Source organism: Lissotriton helveticus, chromosome 2_1, assembly GCF_964261635.1.
Source record: "Lissotriton helveticus chromosome 2_1, aLisHel1.1, whole genome shotgun sequence".
NCBI classification, from domain to species: domain Eukaryota; kingdom Metazoa; phylum Chordata; class Amphibia; order Caudata; family Salamandridae; genus Lissotriton; species Lissotriton helveticus.
Genome location: NC_136059.1, coordinates 331,145,485 through 331,172,088, shown reverse-complemented (window position 1 = coordinate 331,172,088; position 26,604 = coordinate 331,145,485). Strand labels below are relative to the sequence as shown.

Genomic DNA, 26,604 nt, shown 5'->3' with positions numbered 1-26,604 from the left:
ATGATGATGCTGCGCTCCTCCTCGGTCAGGTGGCTCACGTCAGGGATCTCGGGGGCCGGGCGTGGGCCCTAAACCAGGGGGCCCCCAGGGACGAAGACATACTGAGCGCGGCTGCCTCCGCCCTCCCCCGGTGGGAGCTCTGCTCAGGACACTGGGCTCCCGCTGTGCGGCGTCTCTGCCGGGCTGCCTGTTGCCCCTACGCTCATACTGGCCCGCCGAGCACTGCCTCTAGGAACGGTAGCCCCTGATAGTGGGGCACTGGTATAGCCCAGTTCGAGGCCGCGGTGGCTATCCCTTGGCCTTTAGGGTGCGAGCGGCGGGTTGTGATACTGTGCGGGGATACTGGGCTAAGCCGCTTTTCGCACAGGCACCACCTCCAGCCGCTGCCTCTCAATGGGATCCACCAGCAGCAGCGTTCCATCCGCCCGCCCCGCCGGCTCTGACTCGAGCCCGAGCACGCGGCTTTACCGCGCGTGCCAGTTGAAAGTTGTCAGCCTCACAGAGAGCACGCGCCGTGTAAGGCAGCCACGGAACGCGAGTTCACGCGCCTTGAATTACAACTGTTCTTGGGCGGGGCAGTGACCTTGCTGCTTTTGTTTATTATTATCACCAAGCATTATGGGGAACCCTGTGTACTTTGTTGAACCCTGTGTATTACAAGGAGTGTGAGGCTGTGTTTCTGCAGGTCACCATCAACTTCAAACCTTCTCTTAAACTCAGCAAACCCAGGGGAGCGCATCTCCACTTCACAAACATCAAGTCACCAACCAAAACAAGAGACATAGCTTCCAATTCCAGGTATGGACAGTCATGCAAAAAAGTCCAGAAATCGCCATTCACTAAGCATCTCACCATAAAATCACACATGCTCAATACCATGCGCCCATGGCATATTCTCGCTGCAGCCACGCGCACCTCCCTTCCCCCATACACTCATACGTCTCACTCTTTACCAGTAGATAGCACAAGAAAACCTGACAAGTGCCTAATCAAAAGGGTTGTGACCTATTTACCATGAGAGGGAAATTGCGCTCCTATTTCCACAAGTGGTCACAAAGCTTGGAGTAGGCACAACAATCCCAGCAGAAGCCTCATTTGTTCGACCCACAGTCTCACATGCTTCTGCTCAATGTTTGCTGAATCTACCATTGAGAGCGCTTATCACATGCAATTCTGGGCTTTTCATCAGAGGTGGACTCTTCACTGTATGGGTATTGCCAACATGTCACAAGGATTCACAACCTTAACTATGATAGCAGCTTTAGCTATTTACTCCTCAGTGACTCCTGGCTAACCACATCTGGTTCTATACTCTAAGCGCTACCACTTTTTAACTAGAATATCCTCCTAAAAAATATAGAAAAAAAGCTTAATCTTACCCAGTTCGGCTGAAAGATGATGCACAGTTTACATGACACCTTCTGGTAAAATCTGTCACCTGTAAGTCAGTCTATAATCCTTCAACGAAAATGCATTAACCTTTTACCTCTAACCTTGGCAGCCTAGCAGATGATCTCATTCTGCTGTCCCTGCTCAGCAAACTCATCACCTGACCTGACACACAAGAGGCAAACAAAGATATGACAGCACCTTTAGATTTACTCAAGTGGTCAATACGTTCACCAGTGAAGTGGAAGGGCCCCGACATCTCAGAATTCAAGATACCCAATCTTCGCCTCTGGGTCTGGCAGCTCTTCGCATGGTCTGTCCATGTCCTCGTTTTCAACATTCATGGTGCACGCAGCAATGAGGCCAACCCTAACTCTGTGAGGCCCGCCTCACTGCAGGCCAAGAGGAAAATACCATCAATGCTGATGCTCTCATGCAAAACATCTCCAGCCTTTAATTTCACCACATCCCAAGTGCACACCTTTGCATCTCCTAGACCAAATATAAAATGGTACACACGCAGCGTTGCCCACATTGTTCATTTAATGATACAGAAGGTCAAATTGTCCAATACTCTCAAAAATAGGTCATTAAAAATTGCAACTTACAGAACGATCTCAGTGGCAAAACTGGAAATAAAGCAGTTTGGATGGTGTAAAAAACACAAATTACCTCACCCTTGCAGTTGCTTTATGCTTACACTCAGTCCTGCATCCCTGACACTAGCGATGCCTCCCAAAATATGTAGCAAATTAATTTTATTTCTCACAACAATCATCCTCTTCAGTACCCCAACGGTACCAATGAATTGCACTTGAGCCATTCTTCAGCCTCATGTTTGTCATATTCTTAACCAGTCTTGGGTCAATCTGCCTAGGGAGGGTTCCAGAGACAAAGCCCTGGTACGGGAGGCAACTAGTAGATTGCACAATACTACACCTAAGCTATAAAATGGATACTGCTTCATTAGCCCTGGTTCAGTGGTACAAAGAAAGAGGTCCTATTCCAAGGCCCTGCTTCTAATTGAGATCCTTCTCCTGGGTCCTGATGACTCTTCCTTCCAATTGTATCCATTGATGTTGGTTAGAGTGCCCATCCCAGCGCGAAATCCGGTTTGCGTGTGGGGTATTTGGTGTGTTCTGCTGACCCAAGTCTCTAACTCCACCAAAAGAGTTGATGCATATATTTTATCCTCTACATCTATTAATGCAATCAACCTGTAATTGGAGGGATCCGAGCGAGAACCCGACTTGTGGATTGGGTTTAGAATGCTTCCTCACCAGGACTCAGGAATCAAACTGGAGGCTACAGCGTTGGTATTGAAAGGGGACAGGAGACCAATCCAAAACGAGGGGTCATGCAGGAACAGGGCATTTGGGAGACCATTTGGACCTGGGGCTCCCATCAAACTTTAAATTTGTTATAGTTTTAAGTACTTGTTCTTCTGAGAACGACAAAAGATTTTCTGGTGATTCGTGGATCGAAATGTTGTAGGCTTGACCTCCACCCTCGGCCCCCTACACTGTTGTTTTCCCGCTATTTGGAGTAATTGGGAGCGACATTTCATTGTATAAGAGTTCAATGTGACCTCCCCGAGAAGACAATTTCTTTAGTATATAAAAAGCTCATTAATAATATGGAGGACCCCCTGGGACATATTAGGACACAGTGGAGTGAAGATGGGATGGAGCTAGATGAAGAAGACTGGACGGAGGCGATCTCCTCTCCGAGAGTGGTAGCGATCCAGATGTGACTTTGTTTGGTACAATTAAAGATATTGCATAGGTCATATGTCACAGGGCCTCGCCTGGTACGAATGGGTCTAATGGAGAGTGGTGAGTGCCGAAGGGGGTGTGGAGAGCTCGGCACCTTTATGCATATTCTCTGGCATTGCGCAGAAGTGCAGGAGTATTGGACAAAGATTCATGACGAGATCGAGGCGCGTTGGGTGTGGTGATACGGCCGGTGGCCCGGAGATGTATACTGAATGTGTGGGAGCCCACCGACTTGAATGCACACGGAAAACAATGGGTAACACTGGCGTGTATGGTAGCGAAACGAAATATCGATCAGTTATGGGGAGCCAGTCCGCCGCCCCGGGATTCCAAGTGGGTGGAGGACTTGGACTGGTGTATGTTTTGGGAGCGGTCGGTGTATGTGGCCAGGGGTTGTCCCGAGAAATGGGGGAAGGTTTGGGGGACCTGCAATAGTTAATGAGGAGAGATTTGTGCGCCCCCGGCGCGGAGAATAGAAGTGGAAGCGCAAGAATCCCCGTGACCTGATACTTCTATACAGTTTTTATAACTTGATGTAAACAAGACTGTGTCTTTGTCCACTGCTGAAAATGTACTTCACCTGATGCTTTTGTTTTGTTTCTTCCCTTTGTTGTTGATTGTTAATAAAAAGATTTTTTTTTAAAAAGAGTTCAATGTGGGCTCTCCAAGTGGCCTCCAGTACATCCGAGTTATGATGGTGGTTCCTGCCGTTAGGTAGCTGGTTAATGTGTTCCCAAAAGAGCTTGGAGTCCCTTAGTTTTGATGCATGGAGGAGTTTTGCGCAAATGGATTTGTGATACTCTTTTTTGGCCATTTTTGTGTCCCTTTTTAGCTCTTTTCTTGTTTTTGATATTAGAAGCAGGAGTTCCTGTGGGTGTTCTGGTCCCCGGGTTCGTAATTGTCTTAGGTGCTTATTTAGCTGTTGTTTTTGTTTCCTCAGACTTTTGTTGAACCAGACTGCCCCTTTTGGGCTTCCTGCTTTATGGATGTAAGCATGTTTTGAAATTTCTTTGTTTACTTAATGAATGAAAGACTCCCAGACCTTTATACTCAGTGTTTCGAGCTTGGGTCTTTCCAGGAAACTGGAATACATTCTTGTGATGTCCTCAATGTTGTCCTTTTTCCAGTAAAGGCGTTTTAGATTGTAACATTGTGTTCGAGACGCCATTCCTAATGAGGTAAATGATTGCAGTTGGTGATCGCTTTCCGCCCTATCTTTTATTTGAAAGTTCACGATGTACAGGAGAAGGTCATGATCCATAAAGGTTTAGTCAATGATTGAGCGTGAATTATGGGTAGCCCTTGTGTGAGCTGCAGGGCAGTCTGTCGGGCTTCAGCCGTTAGGTACACACATTGAGAGGTCATCCAGGCGGGCTGCGCAACTCTTACCAAGTGTGTCCCGATGCTTACCCGCTGATATGGTCTCTGTGGAACTCTTTTCCCTACCAAGTTGTAGGTTCATATTGAAGTCACCCGACAGTATGACGTTGGTATCTGGATAGGCTAGTTTTTATGACGTTAATGATGTGATTAGTTGTTCAATTCTTAGCCTCTTTTGTCTGGCTGCAGGATGAATATAGATATTGAGAATAAGCAGACTGTGGGACAAAGGGGCTTTAAGTTTAACGCATAGCATCCAAGAACAGTCCAGGTCTATAATGGAAGCGTGCCATGGGATTTCTGTTGAGATGAAAGTGGATAGGCCCCCTTTTGCTCTTCTGTGACTTTCTTGGCCGGGTTCGAGATTTCTTCATAACCGGTTATAGGAGAAGGGGTTTTCTGCCAGGTTTCTTGAAAAAGGAGAATTTTGGACTGTATGATGAATTCTGTAAAGTCAGGATCTTCTGGTTTTGTGTAAAGGCCATGCACATTCCAAGAACAGATGTTACAACCCTGTTGTAAGTGTGGAGCTGTTGGAGGGCTTGTTCATGCCATTCCCAGGAGAGTCCCTACCGTATTCGAGTGCCAGGAGCCCGAAGACTTGATTGCTTCTGAATGGTTAAAGGTGATGGTAATTTTCCTGGCCAGGTACTCTTTATACTTTGTGTGGCTATGCTGGTCTGGGCCTACTGCCACTTTTAACAGACTTCCAGAGTGAAGTAGTGGTTGTAGCAGGCTGGGGTACGGGGAGGGACTACCTTTTTTAACTCAATACCCCATTTGGCGAAAGAGTCCTTCTGCAGCCAAATCTGCTTGGTAAGGGTGTTGTTGGTGAATGTGGCTGTTGTGAATTCTTGAGCTATGAGGTTAGAGTTTTGTTTGAACTCAATACTTTCTATGTCATTAGTGTTGATATGGCTCAGCGGGGGAAGAGCTTTGAATAGTTTAAGCAATACGCTTCTATTGAGGATGTTGTGCGTTCCCTTTGAGACGTATTGAGAATTAAAAACCAGTTTATTGTTGTTTGGAGGGTTGTAATGCAGCTCGTTAACTGAGCTCCTTTCCTTTTCTTTTTTCGCCACCATAGACTCCAAGACTGTCGGGGATGAATGCCAAAAGTCCGGTGAGTCTTTTTGTAGGTACGTTTCGCTTTCCCTGACCTGGCCTCCCTGACTTTGGTTGTGGTTTGTTTCCAAATTACGTCTTGCATCTGTGCCATTTTCCTCTGTCAAGGTGGCTTCGCTCTGGCAGCTTTTCATTATTACCCTAATGGTACTCCCTTCTTTTAATTGTTTGGCCTGATTTATTGGAATGTGTTTCTGCTTTCTTGCAGCAGGTTTGAATAGACTATATATTTTTTCTTTTTCTGGCAATTGTGTCTTCCTAGTGTAATGATTTGAGATACTAGGAATAGCAAGCAAGATAGGAGATGGAATCAATTGCTTCCTGAGGCTTACAGCTTCCGTGTTATTTTGGGATACTTTGACTTCTTGATGGCCTCCGTTTTGGGCGGACGTTACCAAGATTAGATCTGAGGCCTGGCTTCTTTGTTTGCTCTTTTTCTGGACTTTCGGAGTTGTTTTCTCTCCTGTTTGGATAGTGGCTTAGTAACTTTTGATTGCCTTGCTGGAGACTGCATATGTTGATCATGAAGTGGAAGATCCAAGGCGTCTGGATTGTCAGGTACACATAATCGGTTGGATATAGGTGTATTAGCCTTGATTGGAGTGGGGATTAAGCCTGTTTCGCTGCTTTTCCCCCCCCGCGAACGAGTTGGAGCCTTCCAGGTCAGTTTCTTTTAAGGCTTCTATTACGTCCACTGTTAGTATTGCAGGCATGGTTAAAACTTTCCTTGTTGTACCTAGTAACTCTGTCAATAGGGTTGGGACAGAAGCTAGTTTGTCAATTATTTGGGTGCAGTGATAGTGACACATTTGGGAAGTTGTTTCCCGGTCTCGCTGCACCTTCAGGATCATCTCATTGAAGCTATGCAGCTTTCGTTCGACCCCCTGAACATGATTTGCTAGAATGTTTAAAAGGTCAACTTGGGTGTCAAGTTTGTCTCTGTGAAGGATCATTGCTTTGCCAATTGTATCCATGGTATTTAGCAGGAGAGGCCAGACTGGAGACATTGATGGACCGCTTGGTTCTACTGGTGAAAAGCGTGCATGATGTTCCCGGTGAGGCAGACTCCCTGGGAGTGGCTCTCTGAGACAGCCTGGAGGGCGGCTGGCTGATACCTTATTTTGGGTTAGTGATGTCAGGGTGGTGGGTCCCAGAAGGTTAGATTGGCATGGCGTGCTGTCATTTAGTTTGACCTGGCAGCGATCCTGGCAAAAGTGCTCTGCTGCTTCTGATGTCTGGGGAAAAAGGATCGAATTTATCATAATTATAAGTATTTGGGTTGGCGATCCCCAGACAGATGGGGGGAGTTGGCTCCCGATGACGAATGTGGCTTACCCAAGGGACTCAAGGTGATTGTGTTCGACTGATGAATTTGGTCATAAGTTAGAACGCTTGTGATAATCCCATCCCATCCTGTCCACTATATCCGCTGGGTCCGCTATACCCGGATGGGGATTGTAGTTGTTGATGTTGTTGAGATGGACAAAGGATATCTGAGGGAAGTGGAGGGTGATGGATTACTGCCTCAACCTGCAAATTGTTGCTTTGTGGGGTTTCTGGAGGGCGAAGAGCTTTAGATGTTAATAAATGGAGGCTTTGGATTTCGTTATTTTTGTCGCCCAAGGTGTCCGGTACATGTGCAGGAGTTCTTTCTTTACTTTCCTTACACCCTCACTATGGTTGATGCTTCTGTCGCCTGGGGGGTTTGTGTCGGCATCATTTTGGGGGTCTTTTTCATTATTGGTTGGGTAAGTGACTTCATAATTTTTGAGAACGTGGTGACTCCAGTTTTGCTCTGTAGTTTTAATTGCAACCTTTCGAAAATCCGTAATCAGCGCGCGTTTACTGCTGTAAGGGCAGGAGTTGTGCCTATTTAGAGCCGTGCGAGTTACTTTCTTACTTCCAACAGACTTGACTTGTGGGGCGGACTCTGTGAAGTTTTTTTACTGTGATTAGCAGGGTGCTGGCTGTGGCTGCGGGTACGTTTGTTGTGTCTCCGAACTCGTGCCATGCTTCTATAGCCTCTGCGTCTTCTGTGTCTGTGTTTGGTGGGCCAGAGTCGACAGGGGAGATACCAGGATGGGTGTGCATTTGGGCCATAGAATCGATCAAAGTTCCCTCCTTGTCTTTATTCTTTTCGGCTTTAGATGTAGTTTGTGGGTGTTTGTCTTTTTTGTCCCCTCCTCTTATTTTCCCTGACTGCATTTCTGGCTTTTGCTTCATTGGTGTGGCTACACTTGGACCAGACTCTTGCACTTGCACTTGCCAGGGACCGTGAGACACTCGTGATCGTTTGCACTGGACTGGAGCACTGACCGTTAAACATCTGTGCATATGTGTATCGATTTGGAATTCCGTAGAGGTGATTGTACAAATGAGGTAAACTGAGTTATTTTTGCCTAAGTGTGGCCTTATGGAATGAACACAGTCATATGTGTTTTACTGAAGCGTGGGATTGTTTCCAGCTGGGCAGAAAGGAGCTCGAAGGAATGGCAAGCGGGGCACATTCCAGGCTGCACCCAATCTGATCTGATCAGACCGCCTCCGTGAGATTGTCGCGGGCTCACACTCACTGCGGCCGCCAGCTACTGGCGGCCAGGCTTGCCACTTTGCTGTGGTACAGCTTCTCCTGCCTGCTGCTGTAGAGGCTCACCCGTGGCAGTAGACTCCCATACGGCCGTGGGGTCTTTGGGAACCTTGGGTTGAAGCTCTTGAGCGGTGGAGCGTGGGGGTATCTCAGTGTCTCGGCAGCCTTGGTGAAGTAAATCCCGTGAATCTGTGCTCAGTGCTCTGTGGTGCTCTGTGGGGGGGATTCGCACCCACCGTGGCAGGATGGAGCTTTTGTGAGGGCCTCCGCAGTGTGAAGTTCAGTTCAGTATGGACCGGGAGCCGGGGAGCGAGGCACCTTCCGCGCTCGCTACGATCAACAGTCAGCAGATCGGCAGGAAAACACCACAAAGTCCACACAAATTTTGTTGGAAAACAGTTTGCTGCAGGTTTATTTCATAGAAGCAGTATGCCAACGTGGTGGGTTAACTTAGGGGTGATCCAAGGGCAGGCAGCGTTGACTAACTAAGCTGCCCTGCCAGCCTGATGAGCCAAAACTGCACAGTGGCCAATCCAATCGGTGCTACCTTTTATGTGGGGATTTTCCCACCTTGAATACCATAGACCACCAGTCCATAACTTTACTCACTCCTTTTTAGGGGTGATGCATGGCATGGCAATACCCCGGTTGCTCAGGCTTACAACAACCTGAAGGACTAGCGGGGTGCCGACGTTTTCAACTAGGGTCGTGCCGTAAAGACTCCTGGGATTTTGGCATGCGCAACTGGCAGCCACATAGTGCAGATATCGGCAACCCCCGCTTAGTAGTAATTAGTTGCGCTGCACAAAATAATCTGTCCACACAAATTATGTTGGAAAATAGTTTGCTGGAGGTTTATTTCATACAAGGAGTATGCCAAAGTGGGGGGTTAACTTAAGGGCGATCCAAGGGCAGGCAGCAGTGAGTAACCTAGTCTGCCCTGCCCACCTGATGAGCCACACTGCACTAGGGCCACCCGAATCAGAGCTACCATTTAGGTGGGGATTGTCCCCCTTAAATACCATGCACCACAAGTCCATAACCTTACTTACGCTTTGTTAGGGGTGGAGCGTGGCATGGCAAGCCCCCGGTTGCTCAGGCATACAACCGTGCGGAGGTATAGCGGGGCACCGACGTTTCCAAACAGGGTCCTGCCATAAAGACTCTTGGGATTTTGCATAAGGCACCCCTATTGTGCTCCTGAAAGGGTACCCCTATGTACCAATCGGCCTCCGGATCGCCATGTAACTCAAGCAATGCCCCGGATGTGGCTGCCGTCATATGGCAGGCTCCATAACCTCCTGCAACCTGCGGTTACCAGTCCTTCTCGCTGCACAACTCCTATCTACCTCTGACGTATTTGCCCCGACCCTATCGGGGGTACCATGAGGTGTTTGCACTAAAGAGGCCATTCCTAATTTATCAAGCCCTTCTTATTCTTTTTGATTTTGAATTAGAGTTGAACCAATCTCTTCTGCTTGGTGGGCTTGTACATGGCTTTATTCATCCTTCTGTATGGCTCTTCGATGCCCTCCCTGGAAGTTGGGAACTAATGTTCTCTTCTTTAGCCACAGCTTTATATACGCTTCAAGTTATTGCTTGGGGCCAATCAATGCACTTATCTCTACCCACTGACCTCTAATTGTATGGGAGCGCAGTGCCCAAATGAAGTAGGATCCCAAAAGCAATTAAAACTACTGCTCTCTTTGTAACCATAGTTCTGTGTGGTATAATTCGTTGTGCACCATGTGCAAGATTATGCATTTACCTTTGGGGGTTAACTAAGCCCTTGTTCAACCCCACCTACTTGGCAAGTTCCAAATGTACGGGTTCAAACTGATAACCATCTGCTGCTCCAACAGGTGACTATGGACCCCTTGGAGAGGGTCATTGGGCTGGGACAGGGTAGAGTCTTGTGACCGATGGTACCCTCTCCCCCCACCACCAGAACTAGCTCCCCAACATGGCCCTCTCACCGCTTAGAAACATAAGACATGTAACTACTTTGCGTATATCTTTATGCATCCTCATGTCCTGCGATGTTATGCAATTATTTTTTTTTTTGTTTTTCTTTTCGTTTGTGTATGTAAAGCGCTCTGATACCCACGGGTCTAGCTAGCGCTATATAAAACTTTATAAATAAATAAATAACTAACTTAAGCTTTGACATGCCCGCCGAGGACACCAGGACGACCCTTCCCGCCTAAACGAAGACAAAGGTGAATCTAACCGCGGGGGTGAGTCCTGAAGTCCTCTAAGGGTACTCCAAATATTCTGCTACATCACATGTCCTTCTTGCCTGCACCACCCATCAGTCTGATTGTGGTCTTCAGATGCTGAGTCACCATGCTGGTGTCCCCACCCAAGCCTATATGGCTCATAGCCGGCATCTGCAGCAGGTGTCCCAGTTGCAAAAAAATATCAATGCTTTTGGAGTAAGGACATGGACTAGGAGAGGATTTGGCCTAACGGCTAGGGCGGTCGACGATTTCTTGGAAAACCAGCTTAAACCGTTAGGGAACTTCCTCTTGCTTGAATATTGATTTCTCCAAGAACTCAGTTACTTTACAATGGACAACTATTCCCCAGGGGTTCATTCATGGCATTCATATGCCCAACTTTACGTCAAACTATGGCATTCCTAAACACCTTCAAGGTATAAATATACCTTCACTTGATTTAGCAGGATAGGGTGGTTCGGAGCAGTTCGAAGACCTACTTGCCTGACGCAAGGTAGCCGACTCTCCAGCTGACACACTGATCAGGAAGCTGCTTTTCTCCTGCCGAGAATCCAGCTCCAGTGTTTTCGGCTCCCCTTGCGGGGTGTTAGGAAATCGAGTTCCCGAGACAGATATACCAGACCTCCTTCATTCTAAGTTATGGAGCTGCTTAGAACCCAGAGAAACTTTTGGTAGATTCTTGGCAAAAACTAAACCTATGCTAAACAGTACTTAATTCTTCGCTCCTACTAGACCTAGGTTAGGTACATTGGGGTAGGCCTATTTTAGAAGCACCAGTTGAGTATTTTAGTCTGTTATTTATGTATGTATTTTTATATAACTTAGAAACCATACAATGCTCTTACAGTATTATTTCATATTACTGTTTACGCTGTACGCATTATACTTTGCAGTCTGCCTAACGATTGTCGCAGTTCACTTTTCTTGCGTGAGGAAGAAGACTGTTCAATAAACCCTTTTTATTGAAAATGCCAGTCTCACTATTTCTCTGCAACTCTGTAGAAACTAAGCATGCACGATTGACTGAGTGAACTAGTTATCTATTGTTTCCGTGACTCTGAGAGATATATTCTTATTCTTGGGAAACAAAGTTGTCATGTTTAAGCGGTTGTCGGAAACAAATCCCTTCTTGTGTATTCGAGAAAGTTTCTAGTAACCTTCGAGTTAGCACACACACAATTAAGTTCAGTATATTCGATAGAGACCTATTGACATAAGTCCTACGTCAAATCTATAGGATATATTATTCCAATGCGCAGAGCCTATTGGGAATATATGAACTACACTACATGGCGCCCAACGTTTGGTAAGGCACTAATTTAACGCTAGATACTAAAGTGACTCAGTCGTGCTTTTCTCAGAGACCCCTTTTTACGTAATACTCCAATAGACGTCTGGAGTGGGTAAAGGGATAATATCCGCTATAGCTGAGTAGGACGAAAATACTATGCATTAGCTTTTTGGTTTGTTCAACATTGAAGGATACAGAGTTCCAAAATAATGTGCACCTTATCTTTCTTTCCTTGAAACTTGCTCTGCAAACTTTCAGTCTACAAAATGGCCGATGGAGATAATCCCGAGGCCAGCGGCCTCTAAAGACTTTACAGGTCTCCAAGAGACCGACGAGGATGCTATAAGCATTCCAGAAAATTTCAGGAAAGCCATCACTATAAAACTCATACGAAATGGCCTATCAGCAAGAGGTGGTAGGGTAGTTTTTGTGATAGAGGCACATGAATATCATCAGACAGAGGTATTCTATTCATGGCTAGTCTTCCCTGAAGCAGATCCAAGAACAAAAGTGTTTCACTTCTACAAAGAAGATGAACCACCAGAGGAATACATTCCTTTCGAGGATATAGAAATTCCACTAACTTACCTGGTTTAAAGGTGCCCTAAAACATATAAATCACATTACCAGACTCGGTCCACTAGGTAGACCAGGAGCAACATGGCTAGCTTTAGCCAACTACAGACCTGACCCTGACATTGAAGCATTGTCCAACAATGAATTACTAAGTAATATACAAAGATTAGTAGAATTAAACAGTTAAAGGACTTTCCAAAAAAAAACACTCCTGCTCCTCGCGAAAAAAAGTGGGAGAATACTAAACAAACTTCTAAAGAGAAGCGTTCTCAATCCAGAGGTAGGTCTCCTCAAAAGGAGCCCTCTGAAAGGAGGTATACCTCAGGAATAGGGATAATTTGAGAAAACCTGATAGATATCAAGATACTGATACACGTTCCTCTCGTACCTTTCAGACTTCGCCACAGAAATCCAAAAGAAGTGGACGGTCAGAACACAAGGAAGAACATGTGAAGTCCAAAGACGATCAACACGTTCAGAAAAAAAAGAAAACTCAATTCACCAAAAAGAAAGTAGCAGATCTAAAAATCAGACATGCCGAGAATTTTGAGGACACAACTCAAGAACGGGGAATGGGCTCAAACGATGTTGGACAGCGCAGCAGAAGTCACCATAGCTCGCAAGAACTTGAAGGATCATCTGGAGACAGTGGACTTGAATGAGTTCATTCAAGTTGAAACTGCAGATACCAGGGTTAGTGTCCCACATAAGTTATAAGAAGTAACTCTCCGGATGGAGGGGGACATAACAAGAAAAATAAGAGCACTCTTTTGGGAAAGGCTATTGTGCTGCGTGCGCAATCGTTCAAGCTCGCTGGTGCAATGGTAAATTCCGACCAATGGTCACTAAAACCCAATCTCTAGATGATTGTACAGCTCAGCGAGCTGAACTACAAGCATTCAAGATGGCACTTGAAAATACAGATCGCGAATTTCCCACACTCATAGTGTGCGATTCGTATTATTGTGTTCAATCTTACAATGAATACTTGCAGAACTGGATTCAAAACGGTTACAAAGATGCAAAAGGTGGCACAATCAAACATAAATTGCTTTGGGAACAAGTAGTACAGTTACGACAAGGACTACAAAACGCTCACGTGATACATACATCAATATGAGGACGTTCACGTTGCAGGGAATTCATTGGCTGATGAAGCCGCAAAGGCAGCTGTGCAAACGGCTTCCGTAGCTGCAATCACTCGTTCAAAAACGAAAATAGAAGTCGAAATAATGCTAGCTGTCAATGCAACAAGCAAAGGCAGCGATGCAGTGTTACCTCAAAACTTTCCACTCAAATACTCATATATAACTGATGCAAATAATGTTCCGTTTGCTTGAATCCCTGAAGTGGGGGATAGAGTAATTCCAAACATGGAGCACAGATTAGGACTAATTTTAGCAGCACATGAAGGGCTCGCCTCTGCACACGCAGGTGTTTCTGCCACAGTACCGTTATTAAAACAGAGATACTGGTGGCCCGCATGAGGTAACAAACCAGAAACTATGTTTTTGAATGTGAAATCTGCCAAAAGATTAAAGTCTCCACAGTGAAACGTCCTGCGCAGACGCCCCTGTTAATCTCAGATAAAACATTAGCTTGCGTTTACCTGGACCACTGCGGTCCCTTACAAAGGGATGGTAACTAAAACATGGAACTCACTCCCCGCTTACCTTCGCCTTACCCAGAACCACCTAGCATTCAGAAAGCAACTTAAAACGTGGATATTTGACAAGTAATCCTCCTCCCCTTTCTAAGCGCCTTGAGACCCTCTGGGTATGTAGTGCGCTATATAAATCACCTGACTTGACTTGACTTGACTAACTACAAATATATCATGGTCGCAGTGGATTTGTGTTCAAGATTCATTTGGATGTGGCCTCAGTGCTCGGCTGACGCTCTAACTGTTATAAAAGATTTGCGAGTCTTTATTGGCACATAAGCAGTCAGCACGCTACATTCTGACCCGGGTCCTGCGTTTAGCTCTCGAGCTTACAAGGAGGTCATGGCCAAATTGGGCGTTGCATTGCGGTACTCTAGTCCATTCCATTGTGAGGGAAATTCGGTAGTGGAGAGAAAAAAACAGGACATCAAGCAATCTGTAACAGCTAGGGTGTTAGGCTGGGGTGACGGATGGGTCAAACATTTAATGTGTCAAATGTAGTGTTAATATTCTGCCAAGAAGTTCTCTAGGGGGTATCACTCCATATGAAGTCCTTTTTGGAACCAGAATAATAGTTTTGGATCTTGATTGTCAGACTTCAGTGGTGGAACAAAAGCCCTTTGATATCAAAGACCGTTTGGCTGTTTTGCAGGACTTAAATAAAATAAGAACGAAACAAAGTAACGTGTTCCTGAAGCCAACAGCCACTGAAGAGAAACCGACCGTCCCAGCAAGGCCTGTCTGGATTCCTAAGCTTGGGGATCTAGTCAGAGAGAAGATCGCGGACAAGAAGGAATTTGGGCCTTCTTACAGACTACCAGTACCTGTCCTAGCAATCCACGGATCAAGAACAGTATTACTGTTGCCCCTTGCTGGTAAAAAGGAGAACAGGTTTGTGATCATCGACCTGGTTAAACCACATCATGTGGCCGACCATAAGCAGTAGGCCAAGTGGACTTCAAAGATGTAGCAGACGCCCGAATCTGTCTACTATCCAAGAGGTTCAAACTGAAAAACTCATCACTTTTGAAGAATCTGCAGTGCGAAATGAAGGACTAAGCAACAAAGCTATGGAACTTGTACCTCTTGAGACCCAAATAACAGTTTGTCAAGAAACACCTGTCTACAATGAAATAGCATCTGACCAAATGTAACAAGTGATCAAGTGGTTCCAGCGTTTTCAACGAATCCTCATGCAATCCCTACAATTGACAGAACTGCCTCTGGCTATTTCATTAACTTTGATACGTTTTCCGAGGATCCCAGCAAACCTGAAATGACGCCAGTAAAAAGAACTTTCAAAGAACAAGCAACAGAACTTTTTCATCACTTGGAAAAGACTTATCTGGTTTCACCATGGATTGAACTTTGGATTGTGTTGGGTGTACTTTTTCTTCTACTTTGGTTGACTATGGTAATAACTTTGGGAATGTTGATAAATGGAAGATATGTAAAAAAGGACACAGCAAGTAAGAACATCAACTTACTCCTCAAGCCACACAAATCATCTTATCGTGAACAAAGAGACTTGTCATTAGTGATCATCACAGCCGTTCCTATACCTGATGGTGTAGCTTGGGACAGAACTGAATATTACATTTTTGGCCCGGCAGAGCTGTTGAAGATTCCACACCAGTTCAAGATTTCCTTGAATTGCTTTTTCATCTAGTACCTTTTCTGATGATTGGGACTTCGAGACTGTTAATAATATGATGTCAGACTTAGAAATGTCTGCAAAATTTACAAATCATGAATATTTAGAAGGTTCATCAGATTATGAACAAATGTATTGTTATAATCACTATGGCCATCATTTCTTGCACAAATCTGCAAATCCTAGAAATGTAGAACTAGAATCTAGAAATGGGAACATTGTCCTACGCCACCAAAGGGTAGCTCAAAAACATTTTATGGCAAATTTCCATACTTTTCAGGTTTTAATGTATCTAATCCAGAAACATTTTACTTTAAAAATGTTAATAGGACTGGAATGAAAAGCATGTTGACAAATACCAAACAAATTTATTTTGCATCCTTTTATGCTCAGCTGTCTTCACTAGGTTACGACTTTTGGAAAGACAACATTGAGACAAAATCTGTCGGGGGCTCAAAAGATTGGCAAGTGCAGGGGATAGATGCTTTATTTAGAGCCTGCATCATCCCAGAGCAAATTATGTTTTTGAATGACACTGTCCAACAGACATCTTGATTTGGGTTAGCCAAGATAAAAGACCTAAACAATCCGTCCATACCTATACCTACACCTGAGAGCAGTAACACTTCAGAGGGGGAGGTCGACGTACATACTATTTTACATCACAACAGAACAGATCCAGATTGGAAAAAATGGTTAATCTGGCCTACAGACACAAACACCTGTCAAGATAGTTTCCTGAATAAAACACGGGGGTTCACATTCACTAGGTCAGACCCAAGATATGTTCAGAGACAGCATCCAGGAATAGTAAGAACATACAGTGTAGAGAAACTGAGCCTTGAATGGTTACATAGATCTACACTCACTGGATGTTAAACAACACTTATCTTTACTTAAAGATGGTGCTGATCTAAGGGATTTCTTGCAAGGACCTACTAACCCACGTAATAAACATTTTACATACGCCGGTATTTATGCATTGTATAATGAAGCATGGAAGATTACGCAAGCAGAGACTGCAGAACAAATACGAGAAATGGATCGTATTAACTTAAAGAAATCTCTCTCTGTAGTTGACAATGGGTTAACAACTCTGCCATCCAGGATATATTCTTTGGGCAGCATAGTATCCTCTACCATAGACACCATGGAACAGAACTTGGTCATGCTGCAACATGGTCAGTCGCAATTACGTTCTATCATGCTATTAGGTTGGACGTTAAAAAACCTACGTTCAGGCTATGTGCCTTGGCGTTTAATCAATACTACAGCACTGTTTTCAGAATTCAATCTCACTGAAAAACCAATCAAACTGGCACAGAGGAGAGCAGACTATACGGTGCTGAGCATTGAAAAACTGGAAAGATTGCCATTTACAGTCGCTGAAAAACCAGCAATTGAATGGATAATACACGGAACAATCACTCTGCCTGTTACAATTTTCAGGATTGCTTAAAACATATACCAGCAGGCATATATGAAAGGTTGGGTACAGAATACATCAAGAAATCCAGGGAATTACCATACACAGCTGTTCCTACAGGTTAGTAGATAGGAAAAGTGAAAGGTAGGGCGACGGTCACAAGAAAGGATAAGGTAGTACTCAGTGGAGGGCTACCCTGGGTATCCAATATGTTGGTATTAATGGCCTCATACACCCTTGCGAGTGTCATGCTTCATCTTTGGCGGTTGCTCCTCGTAGGGCAGGCGGTGCAATGCCCAACGGGCTCACCTCATAGAGGGGCTCTTTAGCGGAGATCTTTTTACCAACTGCCTACGGGTGAAGTGCGAGTGAGGGGCCAGAGAAGAACGGATAGTGTAAATACGTGGGTTAAAATGTGGCACAAGGTACCGAAGAGCAATTTATTCTGGTGGTCCCTTGCCACAAGTAAAAACAGTGAGTAGCCTATGATCGCTGGAAAATTAAGATTCCACGTAACGATCCAGGACTACAATACATATCGTGAGGTCAACATGTTTCTCGCCTATGCACACTGGCAGCGATTCTTCAGGACCTAGTGGTTACATCTATCTAAAGTGAGACATGACCTTATTAAGTATCAGTTCAAAATAGTTGTACTACCTGTATGGGACAGCTCTTGCATAGGGAGACAAAAGAGATCATTACCATGGTTAGGTTACAACAATTCCCTTCAAGTGACCGTGAATAAGCCGTGCTGTGATGGGTGCTGTGACATAAAGATAGTGACATACCAGTGGTAAATTGGTGACCAGTATGTATTGACTCCATATCACACTGCTACATGACTCAGCACTACTAGGTAAAACTAAAAGTAAAATATGAGGTTTAAAAACAGCAGCAATTATAGTACAGGCGTCCGTCCACAACCTAAAGTGAGGGTCTCATGTATACTCACCTATAGGTCAAGGTGTCTAGGTGTCAACAGTACCCGGTAGGATTTACATCAAGGGGAAAGAACCATAGGGGTTTAAGGCTAAAAGGGGTGAGAGGGAAGGAAGGAAAACAAGCACAACAGCAAATGGTATAAAACATTTTACATGAATTGTATTTACACACTGTTGCCTAGTGGTGGTAGGAGGAGCGAGATGTTAATGGTCAGCTCTGGTTAGGCAGCACTCTTCGGTCTCTGTGTATTGCTTTATTATCAAGCTCCATGTCGGGTACAGTCTTAAAATTGTTTATAGACACATGTTAATTATGGCTATGCAGGGATGTTTATATTCTATCCGAGCGGTTCGTATTACTGAGAATACGTGGAAGTGCTCAAAGAGTACCTTCGTTGAAATGAAGCGAATTATTGCCGCGTTTTAAGGTGGTTGGAAGCGTTAGCCGAGCTATTTTTAGGCAGGTAACTCGGTGCGCTCGAAACGCTGGTGTGAGCGTATCGGTTAATCAAAGGTCGCAACCTTACGCGCTGGGTTTAGTAGGCGCGGTGCTCGGTGCAGATTAGGAAGGTTGCCGGGTGCGCTGTCAAACGCTGGTTTAGGGCGTGTCAGCGTATTGGGCGTGTTTAAACATTACGCGCTGGGATAGTGAGCACGATGCTCAATTCTACTTATTAGCAAGCGCGGGACTCCATTAGGCTTACCCATAAGAGCGTGGATTGTTGCAAGGGGATACACTTACTTCTAAAAGCCTTGGTCAGCGCGTGGTCTGCCTACCCATCACTACCGGGATCCGGATAGTGCCGAGTCCTCGGGTAGGAGTCTAGTTAAGAGGTTTGCAGGGGGCGTGGTCGGGGTAGACTTTCCCTGCAGGTCATGTGGGAACCCGAGTTACTACGGGGGCTATCTTGGAAAGGACCCATCCGCATTAAAATGGATACTGTGTCAGGGTGGTAGGGCTATAAGTGAATCAATGTAGGGGTTTCTTTACATGCAGTTGGTATCAATATTACATATGTTTCAACGTATGTACACACATATAGACAGTTGGTGTATTAGGCTGATATAGTAGTTATTCATCATAGTGCGCTCCAAGGAATGTCTTCGTTGAGTCCCCGCCTGTCTGAAGACAGCCTGTGCACCCACCTCTGTTCCTTCTGGAATAAGTTCTGTTTAGATTTGTTACTGGGTGTCTCTAGAACGAGCCATCTCAGCGAGTCGGCAGTATGGTTTTGATCTACAAAGTGCCTACACATCTTCGTATTGGTTTTTTTGCAACGGAAATTGCTTCTGTGTTCAGAGATCCGGATCTTAATTGGGCGAGTGGTCATGCCCACATATAAAAGATCACAGGGGCATCTGAGCAAATAGATGCAATTGGGAGTATTGCAATTGGTGTGGCAACGGAGTCAAGGAATGTCTCAGTTAGTTGAATAGACTTAATGATACTGGTAAAGGGGCATACACTACAAGAACCACAGGGGTAGTGGCCTTTCACCGGTGGAAGTTGCCAGAGTGTGCTTTGTCTGTGGGTCTCCGCCTGTTTAGGTCTCGTGTGAACTAAGATGTCTTTGACATTTTTAGACCTTTTGAAGGCAAACCTTGGGGTCGAAAGGTTCAGATCTCCTGTGTTTAGAATCTGCCAGTGTCTCTTTATTATTTTCTTGATTTCAGTAGAGGCTGGGGAAAAAGTTGTTACACAGGTCAAGAGATCTTTGTCTCGTGGAGTTGGAGTCTTGTGTTCCAGGAGAGCCCCTCTGTGGTTGTTCTTGGCCCGTTTTTGTGCTCTGTAGACCTCCCTAGTTGGGTACCCTCTTTCTCTCAGATTCCGAGATAAAATTCTGGACTCATTATTGTAATCTGTGAGTAGGGTACAGTTGCGCCTCACCCGCAGGAATTGGCCAAAGGGAAGGTTAAGCCTCAGGGCTTTAGGGTGGTGGCTAGTGAACAGGAGTAGACTGTTCCGATCTGTAGGTTTACGATACATGGTAGTATCAATTTTACCCTCCTCTAGTCTAATCGTCAGGTCCAAAAATGCTATCTTAGAGCTAGAGGCAGTGATGGTAAAGGTAAGGTAGTTGTTTAGGGTATTCAACCAATTGAAGAACTCTAAATAGAGGTCCTCAGTCCCTTTCCAGAGAATGAGGATATCATCAATGAACCGCTTCCAAAGTTGGATGTTGGTATGATAGGGGTTCATGGGTCCATTGATGTGTCTCTCCTCAAAATCTGCCATGTAGAGGCAGGCCACCGAGGGAGCAAAAGTACTGCCCATAGATGTTCCCTGGGTTTGGTGGTAATGTTGCCCTTTGAACTCGAAGAAATTTTCTGTCAGTGCAAGGTCTGCACACTCCATGATGAAGGAGGGCGGTGTCGGGGAGGTCCATTCTTCAGTATTGAGTATGCCCTCGATCACCCCGAGTGTGGCCCTCTGTGGGATGTTTGTGTAGAGGGCCTCCACGTCGAGAGTGATCAAGAAGTCTATTTGAACATCTTCTTGCAGGTTGTCGAGGAGAAGGAGAACGTCCTTGGTGTCTTGGACATAGGACGGGATTCTCTTCACTAGAGGTTGTAAAAAGTGATCGCAAAATTGCGAAAGAGGTTCTAACACAGAGCCGATGCCTGACACAATTGGGCGTCCAGGTACTGGGGTGGTCCCCTTGTGGATTTTAGGCAGTGTTTTGAAATAGGGCACTTTCGTGTCTTTTTTCACAAGGAATTCGGCCTCCTTCTTCGAGATCCATTTCTGATATTCAGCGGACTCCACGATTCCTGTGATTGCGGTTTTCAATCGTTCAGTTGGGTTAGATGGAATAGGGGTATAGTACCGTGTATCCCCTAATTGCCTTAGACACTCTGTTTCATAATCAGTGGTGTCCATTATTACTGTCGCCCCACCCTTGTCTGCCTGTTTAATGGTGATTGTTCCATCATTGGCCAGGGAGTTCAACAGCTGCATTTCTGTTTTGGACAGATTATGATGTCTCCCCTTGATGTAAATCCTACCGGGTACTGTTGACACCTAGACACCTTGACCTATAGGTGAGTATACATGAGACCCTCACTTTAGGTTGTGGACGGACGCCTGTACTATAATTGCTGCTGTTTTTAAACCTCATATTTTACTTTTAGTTTTACCTAGTAGTGCTGAGTCATGTAGCAGTGCGATATGGAGTCAATACATACTGGTCACCAATTTACCACTGGTATGTCACTATCTTTATGTCACAGCACCCATCACAGCACGGCTTATTCACGGTCACTTGAAGGGAATTGTTGTAACCTAACCATGGTAATGATCTCTTTTGTCTCCCTAGGCAAGAACTGTCCCATACAGGTAGTACAACTATTTTGAACTGATACTTAATATGGTCATGTCTCACTTTAGATAGATGTAACCACTAGGTCCTGAAGAATCGCTGCCAGTGTGCATAGGCGAGAAACATGTTGACCTCACGATATGTATTGTAGTCCTGGATCGTTACGTGGAATCTTAATTTTCCAGCGATCATAGGCTACTCACTGTTTTTACTTGTGGCAAGGGACCACCAGAATAAATTGCTCTCCGGTACCTTGTGCCACATTTTAACCCACGTATTTACACTATCCGTTCTTCTCTGGCCCCTCACTCGCACTTCACCCTTAGGCAGTTGGTAAAAAGATCTCCGCTAAAGAGCCCCTCTATGAGGTGAGCCCGTTGGGCATTGCACCGCCTGCCCTACGAGGAGCAACCGCCAATGATGAAGCATGACACTCGCAAGGGTGTGTGAGGCCATTAATATCAACATATTGGATACCCAGGGTAGCCCTCCACTGAGCACTACCTTATCCTTTCTTGTGACCGTCGCCCTACCTTTAACTTTTCCTATCTACTAACCTGTAGGAACAGCCGAGTCAGCCTTTGCTTAACTTTGTCCCTTTGGGCTCTAACTGCGGCTGGACATTCCATTCTGAGGTTTTCCTGAATGGTAATTTGAGCCCTTGGATCTTGAAGAGATCCATCTCCCCTCCTTTTTGATACACAATTACCATGCACACACAGATGTTGCAGTGGGGGGAAAGAAGTGTTTCTTAATGATAAAAATTGTGAAAACACACTAAGCGGTTCTCTCCTTTGTCAGGGTATTAATTTACACAGGGCCTGCGATGGTTCCTCTAACAACTTATCCTGCGACCTGCAAGGTTCACCAGCTGCGGTGATTTATCCAATTTCTGGACAACTTTCTAATGGACGTTACCTCATGTTGAACGATCACAGCTGCTGTGGCATGTTGCCAGGTTTTCCCTATCTCGTAACTGTGTCAGCCAGGGTCACTTGCTGTATACAAGTATTGTTTCCAAAAACCAAGACAGACCGGGAGTTGCCGTTATGGCCTTCACTGAACATCTCTTCTATACGAATTGATACTTTAAGCAGATGTACCCATTCCTTTACAGAAAACTGTGCCACTGACCTCGGCCACAGAGACCTATGATCTGCAAGTCGCAAGGACTTCTGCAGAGATACATGCCCTCTTTTTTTTTTTGTTTAAATTTGTTTATTGAGGTTTTTTTCATAAGAAAGTTCAGAACTCATTGCACTTTTTTTATACATCTTATTACAGTTATTGTGAGGCATGCATCCGGCACAGGTCAACAATTCATCATGTCATCATCATTCAACTAGTATGGTCCCCTTGCGATGGGGCGTAACATGTGGGGGGTGGGTAGCCTCTGTGTTGCGCTGTCCATGCTTGTTGCAATTGCAGTTACATACATGCCCTCTTAACTACAAATTGCCCTATATATTTCTCAGAAATGTTAAGTCATATCCTAAACATGTCTGATACGAGTGGTATTGTACATGTATTTAAGACAGTTTTTTCGGGACTGTTAGCACCCTTTGAAGCAGTCCTAGGAATATTTCCAAACTTTGTGCACTCTGTGTTTGGCGGATTGCCTCTCATTTTGGGACTCGCAGCAGGGATACTATTTTTGCTCCTAATGCTTTGATATGGCAAGCCAATCCACAAGCGACACCCAGTTCACCGTGGAGAACTATCTACTGGCGATGAAGTGTCGTGAGCGCATCGTCCAAATTTTGGGACTAGCTCGTCTAAGAGAATTAAATACCACATGGCTTCTATCATTCAGACCAATTTGGCAAGATTGCATCTCACCTGTTCTACGCTGCCTGCTATGCGGAGAAGAATGCGTGTTAGAAATCTGTCTCACACTCTCATCAGTCATGCCAACGGATGTTGATACTTTGCTGGACCCAGCAAAGGCCCATGCGCAGTGTTGTCCCCAGCGGCTACTAATTCTGATGACGGCATTCATTGAGATCTCACAGACGCGAAAAGCTGACGGTGAGGTACGAGAGTAAACAGGTACACAGGTACCTTCCAAATCGAACATTGCTAATGCGACCAACGCTGACGGCGATGCTTCACATCTATGTGCGGTTGATCTTCTTTTTTTTGTGTTTTTTTTGTAAATCTGTTTATTGGTATTTGTAAATTCAACAATACAAAAGGCACTGTAATACAATCAAAATGACTTTGCAGTTGTTCATGGGTGACGCTACACCACCAGTTCGGACAACAAGGGCGTAATGATGGAACACGTAATCAGTCTGTACACAGGATATGAGTGCCCAGGTGTGCCCTCTGATTAGGAACAGGAATCAATACGCTTCCCCTCCCCAGTAAGGACTGGAAAAGGTTTGCCTACCCAGCCCAACCCTAGATAATAAGCACGTGCAAAGGAACAAAAGAATTAACTGCGACACTGTCACCAAAGCACATTACCATCGTTTGCCCCCATTCTCGCCCACGCCCCCCCCTCCGTTCCCACCATTAAACTCGCTCGCATGTCTTCTCGCCAGGTGTTACCTTGCCGCTGTGTCGCGCAATGCACAGGAGAGTGTGTCTGGTGTTGCGCTCTCTGCGTCCCCGCCCCCCTCGCCTGGTGCGCCAGCAGAGCACCCCGCCGCCCCCTCCTCCGTAGCAACTCCCGCCTCTTGTAAGGTGTTCAGCATGTGTTACCAACTCTCCGCCATAGGTTCCTTACGGAGTCCCATGACTTCCTCCCTCCTGATAGCTGTCCATTCCGCACGAGCCCAGGACGAGAGCGACAGGATCCACGCCCTTGTGACGGGAGGGTCTCTCGCCTTCCATCTTCTGGTGAGGAGTCGCACTGCCGTCACCATCCCCAGGTCGAGGAATCTAGGCGACGCCTTGTCCTTAGGCTGCCTCTTAAAAAGGTGCAGGAGATACTCGGGCCAGTTGTAAGGGATGACGCGGCCAGTGCTCCGCGCGAGCAGCGCATGTATGTCCCTCCAATAGGTGCCGAGCTCTGACAATGCCACAGGATGTGGAGGAGGTCTGCATTCACTTCTCCGCATCTGGGGCAGGACGCATCCGCCCTGTGAAAGTATTTATTTATTAAGTCAGGGGTTAGATAGGCCCTGTGCACTATATACACCTGGATTTGGCGGAACCTCGCGTTCCTGGGGATGCGGACCGGACTTTTAAGGAGCTTCCCCCACTCTCCGTCTGCTAACGCTCGCCCCATGTCTCTCTCCCATTTCCCCCGGAGCGGGACTAAGTCCTGCTCCGTATGCGTCCGCAGGGACGCAGCGAACCATCTAACTAAATGCCTGCCGCTGCCAATAACGTGCAGGTACTGTAACGTCAGATGCTGTGCCGGCTCCTCCGCAACTTCGCCCCACTTAGCCGCCATGTGTGCCGTTAGGGACCTATGTATCAGGAAGCCCCCCGAGGGAAGCCCAGTGTCCGCGACCAGCGTCTCATAGGGTATTAATACTCCATCCTGGTATAGATCGCCCAACGTCTGGACGCCAGCCTCGTGCCATCGTTCCAGCATGGAGTGGGTAAGCGTCCCCCCGCCTCCGGGCGAGCCCTCCAGGGGCACCACCGGCGCATACGGGCGCACCCCTTTCGTGAGGTATAGGGCCCTGCGAAAGCACTTGAACGCTACCGCCAACAGTGGAGGAGCGGGTCGCGTCGGTGCCGCCAGCGGGTGGAAGAGGGCAGTAATCCGCTCTAGTGTGTACGGTTGGTCCGCAGTGGCGGTATCCTCCCTACCCCTGTCCGCCAGCCAGCGGGCAACCCACTGGAGCTGCGCCGCCAGGTAATAGTGTTCAAAGCAGGGGGCAGCCAGCCCGCCCCTGTCCGTGGGCAGAAATAGTTTCCCAAGCACCAGGCGGTGTCGAGACGCACCCCAGACAAAGTCTCGCAAGACCTTATTGAGGCTAGAGAAGAAGGACGCAGGCAAGAAGAGTGGTAAGTTCGCAAAATAATAAAGGAGGCGTGGGAGCATCACCATTTTAGCGAGGGCCACTCTGCCCGTGGGCGACAACGGGAGCGTGGGCCAGAAGTTTATTTGAGTTCTGAGCGCCGTTACCGCTCTTCCCAGGTTCCCGTCCAGTAAATCCGCCTGCCTGCGGTAAATTTGGACTCCCAGGTATTTGAATGTTACCGCCTGCCATTGCACTCTTGTGCCGTGGAGGCTATACTCCGGGTCTGCCACCCCCTCTCCGAACGCGTACAGGCACGACTTGCCCGCGTTGACCCGGAGCCCCCGAGAGGTCGGCGAAGCGGCTCAGCAACGGGGCCAGTAGGTCCATCAAATCGTCCGCATATAATGACACCTGGTGAACCCCGTCGCCAAGCGGAATGCCGTCAGCCAGAAGCTGTCTCATGGCCGCAGCCAAAGGCTCCATCGCCAGAGAGAAAAGGAGCGGCGAAAGGGGGCAGCCCTGCCGGGTACCTCTACCAATCGCCACCTCCTCCGAGACATGCGGTCCCGTCCGGACACGAACCACGGGGTTGTTGTACAGAAGCCCCACCATCTGCAGAAAGGTGCCATCTAACCCATACGCCTCTAATACTGCCGACAGGTATCCCCACTCCAGGCAGTCAAAAGCCTTTTCTAGGTCGAGCACCAGGCATCCCGCCCTGGGCCAGGCTGATCTTGCTTCCACCGCTATCCGAAAGTACCTTCTAAGGTTCAGGGACGTAGATCTTGCTGGCACAAAACCATTCTGATCCGGATGCACTAGATGCGGAACCACCGGCGCCAGGCGCTCCGCAAGGAGTTTGGCGAACACCTTGTAGTCGGTGTTCAGCATCGCCAGTGGGCGGTAGGAACCTAAGGACATGGGGTCCCTGCCAGGTTTAGGCAGGGACACTAAGAACGCTTCCCTCAGGGAGGGCGGAAGCCGGCCTGCGTCCATTGATGCCTGATACACCCGTAGGAGCTTAGGCGCTAGGGTATCGCTGTTCGCTTTGTAATACTCAGCCAGCAGACCGTCCGGCCCCGGCGTCTTCCCGGACGCCAGCGCGCGGATTGCATCCCCCACCTCCTCCAAAATCTGCGGCGCTCCGAGTTCTTCGTTCTGGCTGTCCTCAACAAGAGGCAGTGTAACCGATTCCAGAAACTCCGCCATTTGGGGCGTGCGACCAGCGCTTCGCGACCTGTAGAGATCCCAGTAGTGATCCGTCAGTGTTTGGTGGATTTCGCGCTGCGTGTACACCACCGACCCGTTACT

The 26,604-nt window shown here is 46.7% G+C and overlaps 1 protein-coding gene across 4 annotated transcripts in view; it reads left to right on the top strand.

Annotated features, from left to right (window-relative positions):
• The window catches only part of AMACR (alpha-methylacyl-CoA racemase), a 613,095-nt gene that overhangs the window by 414,450 nt on the left and 172,041 nt on the right, over nucleotides 1-26,604 (top strand). For 2 of the 4 annotated variants that reach the window (XM_078674917.1, XM_078674918.1), the window contains exon 6: nucleotides 5,632-5,667. The exons of 1 other annotated variant lie outside the window; for it this stretch is intronic. In XM_078674917.1, coding sequence (XP_078531043.1) covers nucleotides 5,632-5,667 — 36 coding nt within the window. Of the gene's footprint in view, nucleotides 1-5,631; nucleotides 5,684-26,604 lie in introns of all 4 variants that reach the window. One more of the 4 variants, XM_078674920.1, reaches the window with a different exon arrangement.